Here is a 10,634-nt window from a genome sequence, read left to right as displayed (position 1 = left end):
AAGTAATATTTTTTCATGGATGACCCAAATAAGAGACCCGTCTCACAAATACGACCCGTGAGACCGTCTTACACAAGTTTTTGTCAATTTTTTCTCATCAACTTATCTCTAATTTATTTAAAAGTCTAAAAATATTATATAAGTGTCGTATCTTATTAAAATAATATATATATTTTTAACAAGAATTATCAAACATCACGTGGAATACTTTGTGAAGTGTAATGTAGATGCGGATTTTGCCAATGATAAAAGATTTTTTTTGCTGTTGGTATAATAATTCAAGGTTCAAATGATATCCAGAACTAGAGCTCGCTCAAAATCGAATATATTAGGAAACAAGCAAATAGAAATTTTTAATATAATTTCTACATACTTCTATCAGTAATATTATCATGGACGATTATTATTATCCCATCGAATAATGATAAATTTCATGGAAGAGTGATTTTTAAAAGCAAAAATTATCAATACAAAAAGAAATTAATATGGTATATACCACAAAATACTATTATATATGACAAAAATTTGTGTGAGACGGTTTCATGGATCGTATTTTGTGAGACGGATATCTTATTTGGTCATCAATGAAAAAATATTACTTTTTACGCTAAAAATATTATTTTTATTGTGAATATCGATAAGGTTGACCGTCTCATATATAAAGATTCGTGAGATCGTATCACAAAAAACCTATTCCATATATATTGCGTTACGAATGAACTAAAAACCGACTAAATCAAAATATTCCTTTTTCGTTCGAAGTATTTCCTAGTTTATAGTCTCTTCATCATTGTCAGAGGCTTTACATCATACTATATATTATACATATCTCCCACGCGATCTCCAGAAATTTCTTCGCTCTGCAGTAATTTCTCTGCCACCTGCAATGGCGATATCGCCGGAGAGCTTGGATACGACGTCGTCCAGCGAAGACAACAATCGCCGGAATAATCGCTCTTCTATTCGACGCAGACTCGTCAATCGTGTTGCCGCCAAGGCTTTGACAGAGTCCGATTCAAACTCTCTCGGGGCTGAGAGTCTCGGGAATGGTGGTGCTAATGATGGAAACCAAACTGATTTGATTGGTAATCTGTGTGAAAGAGCGGTGGAGTCTGCGGATGACACGCCGACAACTGGATCGGTGAGTGAAGGATCGAGCTACGGCAATGAGAACGAGGACGCGGTGAAGGAAAACGGAGAAAGTAGTAATGCTAAAGAAGTGGAGGCTTCGACCGTGAAGTTCAATTATAGGCCTTCTGCGCCGGCGCACCGTAAACTTAAGGAGAGTCCTCTCAGCTCCGACGCCATTTTCAAACAGGTTAGCCTTTTCATTTCTTTCCACACCACCCACACGCTTGTATCTGTTTCCTCGAGGCGAGGTCGGAGCTACCGGTTTTGCGGTCATGCATTATTATACAAGTCTACATAGGTTATAGGTGTGAATACGCTGAACGTCGAGTTGTTTGTGTGAATACACTGAAACGTGGGGATGAACTATTTATTAAATTCCGTGATGCAACAATCGAGATACTATATTTTTTGACAGTGGATTCTCGCGGTGAATTATTTCTTGTGCACGAAGTTCATTATTTTTATTTGTTCCCGGAGTTGATTTGTCCACGACAGGAAGCTTGCTTCTTTTTTTGGTGTGCCTAAAGGAATTCACTTTTAACCAATGGCGTTTCCGTTTTTAATTTAAAACATTTTATGAGCACAATTTTTTTTTTATCATCCTGCCTTTTCTGCTCCTTCCAGCATTCATGCTCCTTCCAGCATTCATGCTACTAGTGATCACTGGCTAGCAACAAGCTGATTTAGGCATGAATAACTCCACGATTCAAATGGGATTCTAGTGCTCGATTATATCAAGAAGCTTAAATTTTAATTTTATTATATACATAAGATACGTTTCCATGCAACAGTTATGTTACTAAAATTAATCTGTATCTTGAGGCAGAGCCATGCGGGCCTCTTCAACCTTTGCATAGTGGTGCTTGTTGCTGTAAATAGCAGGCTTATCATTGAAAATTTGATGAAGGTATGTCTCTTTTGATTAATGTCTCCTTAGGATAGTTTGGATATTAATGTGATTTTATGTGTTGCATTTTTTAAACTAATAATGAATTGTATCAACTGATTTCGTTTGCTGGTTGGAAATGTGTCCAGTTTTGTTACATATGCATCAGGTTCTTCTGTTTGGATAATACTCAATATTCTTGCCCGAGCTTTGAAACTTACTTATGTTAATTATTTTGTTTAGGAAAAGATATTTTTGAAACTCTGTCATGACATGATGTATTTGTTTTCTTTTGACTTGCAGTATGGCTGGTTGATGGATTCAGGATTTTGGTTTAGCCCGAAGTCTCTTGGGGATTGGCCACTTCTGATGTGTTGGTAACATTGTGAACTTTTAATTTTCCTTATGTTATAGTAGGTCAATAATACCATTCAACAATTTGTTTTTTAACGGTAACTCTTTTTTTTTTCCCAGTTTAAGTCTCCCAATTTTCCCTCTTGCTGCATTCCTTGTCGAGAAGTTAGTACAACAAAAGTACATATCTGAATTTGTAAGTAAGACTCAGCTCTTTGTTCTCAATGTTCTTGCAGATGAGACTTGATGTTTGGCTTCTGTCCTTTCTGTGATACTTTTTTTGATGAAAGCTGAGAACTTGCAGATTAGACTTGATGTTTGGCTTCTGTCCTTTCTATGATACTTTTTTTGATGAAAGCTGATATATGTAAAGGTTCTACATTTATTACACTTAAGTCACTTAAGTGAATATCAGTAATCCAAAGATAATGTAAGTAGCGGAAATATAACTGTGTTTTTCTGTTTGAATTTTGCATGAATTATCGCTTGAGTTATATATTGGCAATTTGGCAAAACTTACCCTGAAAAAAACCATTATGTTCTTACGGTTCTTTTTTCATGAATCTTGGTGTTTGGGCGCATAGCTAGATTTTAATGATGTTTGATTATTTTCCGTAATCCATACTTGAGATACTCATCGAGTTTACTGTTCCGAAAGAGAGGGGTGTCTGTGTTTGAGACTAGTCTGGCCCATCATCAATTTTTATGATTGATTCAACATATTTTGTCAACTTGACGTTTTGATGAATTACAAGTGCGTGGTGAAGGCACCTTAGATTTGTCATGTGGGTGTGCTTAAAAAAATTGAATTAAATTATATATATATATTCTTTAGTGTTGTTTGGCTATCGTAATCATTGCAAGTTTAGCTGTAACTGGTGCTCACTAATGAAAGGACCTCGAATTTTATTTTTGTTAGTTGTTGTTTAATTCAATTTTTTGCAGGTTGTCATTTTGGCCCACGTCGTAATAACAACTGTTGAGCTCGTGTATCCAGTTTTAGTCATTCTTAGGTTCGTTCTTGACCACTTCAAACTAGCCATTCCTCACTATCCCCTTTCTCTATTTCATATGTAAAGAAAAATGCCGTATTTGGAATGAGAACTTGTTCTCTTTCCGCGTTGGTAAATAAATGACATGGGAATAATTGACATAAAATGTTTGATAACATTCTATTGTTCAGATTGGTTTCAGTTTTTATTGATAAAAACTTGAATTGGCTACTTTTTTTCTCTCCATTATGTTGCTTTGTAATCCATAAAAAATCTATGATCTTTCAAGTTGTTAAAATTGCTGAAGGCAAGCACCTTAGTTGCAAGGTGCACCTCTTTGTTAATCACACACCTTGAAGCATCTTAACATCTCGAGATGTTGTTTATCATGCCTTAATGTGCATATCTTGCACTTATGCTTTGCGGAACCTGACCGTAAATTGCCTTTGAAAACTATGGGCAGTTTAAATGTTTGATATTCAACTTTCCAACCGATGACACCAAGAATATGGCTACCATAAGTAATTTTCCTTTGAAAATGGTTTTCAATATAGTATATTTTGATTCAAAGCCTCTATCAGATTATCTTTAACACCTGAAGCAATTACTAAAGAGTGATTTATACAGTCACATGATACTTTAGGTGAAGTAGCTTCTCTAGCTTCTAGCCATCACATCTAATTTTTCGTTTGATTGATTAGTTATCTGTTCTTGTTAGATTTTTTCGAAAGCAGAAGAAAGCAAATGACATTAATTTATTAACCAAACAATTTTATATGAAGTAGATTAGTCTTTATATCATCATCAATCAATAAACTTGCATTTGATAGTGAATTTAGTTGTTCTTCATCGATTTCGGTTGTCGGGCTTACTTCCTACTCCCAGTGGTAGTAATGGCTAGCCTTATGTTATTTGGCGGTCGTAAGGTTGTCTTGCACGAGGCAGTTGAAAGTGTTGAAGTGTATCTATTCGAGCATTGGACGCCGATTACGAATCAGTTGCAACAGGATAGATTATGATGGTATAAACACAACTTCAATCAGAAGTCCAAAAAACACTTATCACATAGCTGGCAGTCATTTAAAAAAAAATGATTATTATAGTGTAGAAAAGATGAACCTAAATATTCAGCACGAGGTGATTCTTTGTGTGCCAAGAGGTCTTCAGTGGATAAGGAAACAAATTACGGTCATACGGCGACAATAAGAAAGTGACAGTGTCTATATTCCATATTCGGCAGATTATGGATGGTGTCAAATGAAATTTTCTTTGTTGAATTTCAAGTAGATAACCTTGGGTTTGGGCTTTTCAATTGATTTTGCAAGTCTCTTTTTAATGTTTGTTGCTAGAGAAAATGCCAAATATACATTCCTCAAGGACCGAGACAGTGAGAAAGCTAGACCCCATAGGAATAACTTTAAAATGTTGTTACTAGGTAGCTACTTGAGTAGTGTTAAGCACCAACTTGATTTGATTTTTCTGATTGTGAAATTGCACAGGTATGATTCGGCTGTTCTATCCGGTGTCACTTTAATGTTCTTTTCTTGCATTGTGTGGTTGAAGCTGGTGTCTTATGCACATACAAATTATGATTTGAGAGTACTCGAAAAATCAAAGGACAAGGTATGGTATTTCATTTTCCATCCTGCAAGTATTTGCTGTATCTTTCCATTTAGAGCAATTGACAGCTATTATGGGGACAATAAAGCTTCTTATGAGATTTTGCAAGAATTGAGGATTTTGATGGAGGGGAACCACAGTTGACCATTGATCTTGTTATTTTTTTTAAAAAAAAAATTAGATGGATTGATCTAGGTATTAACGAAAATTTTATGTGAATTAGGAAATTTTGCATATATTTTAGTCTTAAATCTATCACATCATTCCTGTTTGTTCGATGTTTGACTTGCTAATATCTGAACTTAAGCTTTATAGCGTAGAATTTATCTGATTATTTCGTTATTCTTAGGGTGGTCGCGGTTATTTTTTTGAACATTTTGGTGTACTTGATGGTGGTGTGCTCTCTATCACACACATGTACATGCTACCTACATATGTCCTCATACTTGGAAATGCATATATGGACTATCAACTACCTTTGTATATTATCCAGTTGATTAATAAAGATGGAGACCATTATGTTTTTTTGATTCTAAACTCTACTTCATGAAAATAGCGGGAGGCTTTATCCAATTACTGGAGCATGGATTACTCCTATGACGTTACTTTTAAGAGTTTGGTGTACTTTATGGTTGCTCCCACTTTGTGCTACCAGGTACATATACATGATATTTCAATTGATGATGCTGAATTCTGTTATTTATCAATAGTATGTGTGTCTGATCTAGAGATACGTCTAATTGAAGACAGAGACATGCATTTTGGCATGTGAGGGTTGTAATGTTATTTGGACACCTTTATGCTAGAGTTCAAAGTCTGTGCATCTGATACTTTTTGAGTTTTTTAAAGTCATAAAAGCATTCAGTTGGCATTCAACCCCTTGGATTTTGAACTTGTTATTTTAAGGTGTCATGCAATCCATATATATGAGAAGGTGTAATTATCCGATGAATTAACTATTTAGTTAAAAAGATTATTGACCACGTGCTTGCTTTTTGAGTTCTACATTTCAATTTTGAGTTCTTAGTGACCTATCTTTAGTATCTACGACGGTTGTGTCTTTGATTGATGTAAAAGGCTCTACACGCTTTGACACTGTCTTGGAAATAGTTGTGCCGTGACTCAGTAAAGTATTGTTATTTGTAGCCAACCTATCCTCGTGCAGCATGCATACGAAAGGGTTGGGTGGTACGCCAATGCATTAAGCTGGTAATATTTACAGGGTTAATGGGATTTATTGTGGAACAGGTAATTTTGTTTTTTCACTCTTTTACCTGGTTTTTCTAATTCAATATGATAGTGCTTTTACATAGTTTGTTTGTAATGCAGTATATAAACCCTATTGTCAAGAATTCTCAGCATCCACTAAAAGGAAATATTTTATATGCAATAGAGAGGGTCTTGAAGCTTTCCGTACCAAATTTGTACGTGTGGCTTTGCATGTTTTATTGCTTCTTCCATCTTTGGTAAGTTTCCGTTTCTCAATAACATATAATTTGTTGTTGTTTTGTAATGGTTTATATATTCTGTATGCATATGCTTCCATGAGTGTAATAACACGTGGTCTTTTAACTGTTTTGCTTTTTGGAAGTTGCTTGTTTAGATAAAATTTTCTTTTGATATGCAATATATGATTGTGAGTCTTAATTTTTTTTAGATACTGTTATAAATTATGTATGGTTTTGAGACTAGGTGGAAGGTTTCTTGACAAATTGGGGAAAAAGTTCTTGCATAGTTTGGCAGAATATCGTGATATTATGGTTTGATTCAGTTACGCTCAAGACTGCTCTTTCTTCTTCATAAACCATCCAAGATCTCAAACACTTACTTCTTTGTTTCAAATATCTCGGAGTGTCTTCATACCAAGTATATGTGACTCCGACTTGACATTTACATGAAGTTTATTGATTTCTGAAAGCGAAGTTGATGCATGCCTTAAGACACATTGGAAGTTCATATTTACCTACAAACAAAGATTGAGATCATGTGTTGTAAGAGTAGGCAAATCGAGTTGGAAAGAAGATGTACCTTCATGGCAAATTGATAGCTTTTGCTAAAAGTTTAGGTGCTAAGAGGACCAATGCAAGTCGATGCAACTTCTTTTGCTTAGTTAAGTTGCTAAAGGTAGATGTGCATTTCAGCTTTTACCATGAACCGGCCAATGCCATGGAAAGTAATGTTTTACCACTATGAAGGTTAAAAAAAATGCTCGACAAACTTAAAATATCAAAGGACAAGGAGCGTGTCGTACTATATTCTGTTCTGGCAAGTGCCAAAACTTCAGCACCAGGGAATCAAATACGAGTTAAAGAAGTCTTCTAAAGATAAAAAAAGTGGTGGGATGTTATTTGCATCTCTATGATTGGAGGTGGCAGACTTTGGTTTCGCATGACAACCTCCATAAAGAAAAAAGAGCACGATGTTGTCTTGGCTAACCTCTTAAAATGTTTTGTCCTTATGGTTGCCTTGCTCTTATCATACTTACATGTAGTTTGGTGTTGTAGGCTAAATATACTTGCAGAACTTCTTTGCTTTGGTGATCGGGAGTTTTACAAGGATTGGTGGAATGCAAGAACAGTTGAGGAGGTAGAGATTATATGACATATTTTTCTTCCTTTTGAGATTTGAAGAGTGATTGTAGCTGATTAACTTCTGTCTTTATTGTGCATTTGGTTGCGCAACTGTTGCTACCATCAGTATTGGAGAATGTGGAATATGGTAAGCTGATTTGTTCTGATTTTCTTTCTTTCATGAAAAATAGAACTAGTTTCTGTTTTGTTCCCCTTGTTTTATGATATCGTGGTTTTTTTTGGCATTGATTGACATTTATATTTATTGTAGCCTGTCCATAAATGGATGGTCCGACACATATATTTTCCATGCTTGCGGAATGGAATACCAAAGGTGTTTCTTTTCGTTACCTTATACTGTTGCCTTAATAATCTTCCTTTGCATCAAGATGTTGATTGATTGATTAAAGCTCAACTTTGGAATGTGTTTCATTTCTTGCAGTCTCTAGCATTAACTTTGAGTTTCAACTTTGTTCCTGTTCATACTTAATTACCTCTCACCTTTGAATGCAATAAATAAGCTTGTTATAATAACCCTTTGAACAAATATTTGTTGGATATGAATTGTTTAAATGATGATATTTATTTAGTCAATCTAAAATTACGATTATTCCAAAATTCTAATTTCCCACAAACAATTTTCCTAGTGGGGTTGCGTACATACTGATTTCAGATCTTGAGAGAACTGTTATCTTCAATCTATCGCAGACTATGCCCAGTTTGCTTCTGAAAGTATTTCCACATCTCAATCTGAAGTTTTCTTCACGCCCAATCTTTGATTATCTTTATTAATCAGCAAGAGGGTTTCCATTGTCCGTTTCCATTTTGGCATAGGGATCTATCTGAGTTTTAGTTGGTTTTACATTATTCCTAGCACCATATCTTTTTTAGCAGATCGGACGCATATTCCATCGTGAAACTGAAATTCCAGCCTCAGCTTGACTACATTTCAACCAGTAAAATGGTGAAATGTTGAAACAAATATAATGATTATGTTGGAAGTTCAGAAATTTATACAATTATATTTTTAAGAAAATGATTGAAAATGAGGTTACAAAATTTGATTTTATTTTGGGGAATGAAAAATGAGATCTGAGTGTTGAGAGTGGAACTGCGATTGCTTTCTCCAAGTTTCCTAACTCTCAAGAATAGCACGGTGCTTTTACTTCTTACGGTGTTGGATAATTATTAATCAATTTTATGTTTTTAACTTTTGTTCTTCCACCTGAAAGCAATTACAAAGAAGCTAAAATTATGTTACGCTTCATGGTTCCCCGCTAAGTCATGGTTCTAAATTGCCAATGAATCCTGATGCAGGTTGTTGCAGTTTTGGTTGCCTTTCTTGTGTCTGCTCTTTTCCATGAGGTACAGTGTTATTCGTCCTTTCTGTACCTTGTTTCATGAATCTTCGGAACTCTTTGTTCTGATTTTAACTTTCCAGTACATGACTGTGATTTGTTTGTTGGACAGCTTTGTATTGCCGTCCCTTGTCACATATTCAAATTTTGGGCATTTTCTGGGATTATGCTTCAGGTAATAAAATTCTTCACTTGATTCTCTTCAGTTTCTAGCAAGACTGGCTTGTGGATAAAGACAGGCTTCCCTTTTTCTTGGTTAGAATGTTCTTTTAAAATTATCCATCTATCAGGTACATGATGTAATTGACTCCCAGACAAATCTTTGATGTTGTGCTTTATAATTGGCGCCGATGATAACATATTATCTACCTATCTGGGTTTAACTTTTAAGTTTATAAATTCTTATTTTTCAATTATTCAAAACTTGGAGTTAGTTAAATCATTTGACTCGGGGTTTTCAAATATTCGTTTTTCAATTGGCCAATTTCCAAAAATGTCAAGGATGGTATGTAATTTGTTCCTTTTTTTTTTTTTTACTATGACAGGTTCCTCTGGTAATCGTGACTAATTTCCTGCAAAACAAGTTCCAAAATTCTATGGTAAACTTGGTCTTTGCTTCATATTTAGGTCTATGAAGGTCCTTGACTTGTCTGCATTAACGTTCTTATGTTCCTTGTCTGGCAGTTTTGCTTATCGTAACTTTTATAACCAGTATGAGTCCATGAATTGCCTAACCTCTTGGACTACTAGGAGGATGCATTAAAAGTAATATGCTATCAAATTTAGAGATGAGAATTAAATGGCGGATAATTCTTAATTTTACTCACTTTTCTACAGTTACTGGGAGTGAATTCTTGATAGAGAGTGTGTGGAAAATTAGGCTATGATGTACACAATTTCCGTACTTCCATAATTTTTCTACAATTTCTTAGCTTCTGGAGACAAACATTTAGTTTCTACAAGTTATAAATCAAATAGAGGACTCTGTTGTATCAATTATATTGTGCTCGATCTGTTGGCATATATAATTGAGACAACAGATCTATTGACTTTGCTCTTTTTGTAAACCATTTCTCTTATTATTTTTCTTAACAAAAATTCAGGTGGGCAATACGATGTTCTGGTGTTTTTTCAGCATCTTTGGCCAACCTATGTGCGTCTTGCTGTACTACCATGACTTGATGAATCGAAAAGCGAGTGCAAGGTAGGCAATACCCAGCAGCCCTTCAAAAGTAAGAAATCCATGGAACTATAATATGTCTGTCTAGACAACTGGTCTGCATGAATGTAGATTAAGCTTCTTCAATTAATTCGTGATTGCCTACAAATGAAGTGATTTCCCAGAAGCTCCAAAATGGCATTCATCTTCAAGTAAAGTAGCTTGCGCGCACAAATTTTCAACGGGTAAGCACTCAAGAGTTGTCGGTTTGGTTTATGTATCATCTACATTTCGGAACATACAATTATTAAGTAAATTTATGACTATTGGAGAAACTATAAAGTCGACCGCGGCCTGCCTGCGTGGCTTCTATTTTTACAGTATCTTTTTGAACTTGTTCCTTCTGGGGAATTCACACATCTTGTTTTTAGCTTAGATTTCATACCATCTGTGAGGACTGTGATAATCAGATTCCCCATGTTTTGTCAACTCTCAAGAGTTTAGTTTTTCAATGAGCAGCTTCACGTTCCCAGAGTAAGATGATATATAAATAATTTTGGTAAA

General features: G+C 35.0%; 1 protein-coding gene across 1 annotated transcript; it reads left to right on the top strand.

Moving 5' to 3' along the window:
• The first annotated feature begins 755 nt into the window (after positions 1-755).
• Positions 756-10,634, top strand: LOC140839654 (diacylglycerol O-acyltransferase 1A-like). Its single transcript, XM_073206515.1, has 16 exons — positions 756-1,318; positions 1,958-2,038; positions 2,321-2,394; positions 2,492-2,567; positions 3,317-3,384; positions 4,863-4,986; positions 5,540-5,638; positions 6,130-6,231; positions 6,313-6,449; positions 7,488-7,569; positions 7,681-7,701; positions 7,825-7,887; positions 8,871-8,918; positions 9,024-9,086; positions 9,457-9,510; positions 10,015-10,634. The coding sequence occupies exons 1-16, from the start codon at positions 887-889 to the stop codon at positions 10,117-10,119; spliced, it is 1,629 nt and encodes a 542-aa protein (XP_073062616.1). The 5' UTR covers positions 756-886; the 3' UTR covers positions 10,120-10,634.

Source organism: Primulina eburnea, chromosome 8, assembly GCF_022965805.1.
Source record: "Primulina eburnea isolate SZY01 chromosome 8, ASM2296580v1, whole genome shotgun sequence".
In the NCBI taxonomy this organism is placed as follows: Eukaryota; Viridiplantae; Streptophyta; class Magnoliopsida; order Lamiales; family Gesneriaceae; genus Primulina; species Primulina eburnea.
Note: the sequence above shows the minus strand (reverse complement) of the source record. Positions and strands in the feature narration are given on the sequence as shown.

Coding starts and splice junctions, on each gene's coding strand:
- LOC140839654 (XM_073206515.1), top strand. CDS start 887: ATGGCGATATCGCCGGAGAGCTTGGATACGACGTCGTCCAGCGAAGAC. Junction 5,639..6,129: donor CTCCCACTTTGTGCTACCAG/GTACATATACAT, acceptor TGTTATTTGTAG/CCAACCTATCCTCGTGCAGC. Junction 6,450..7,487: donor TATTGCTTCTTCCATCTTTG/GTAAGTTTCCGT, acceptor TTGGTGTTGTAG/GCTAAATATACTTGCAGAAC.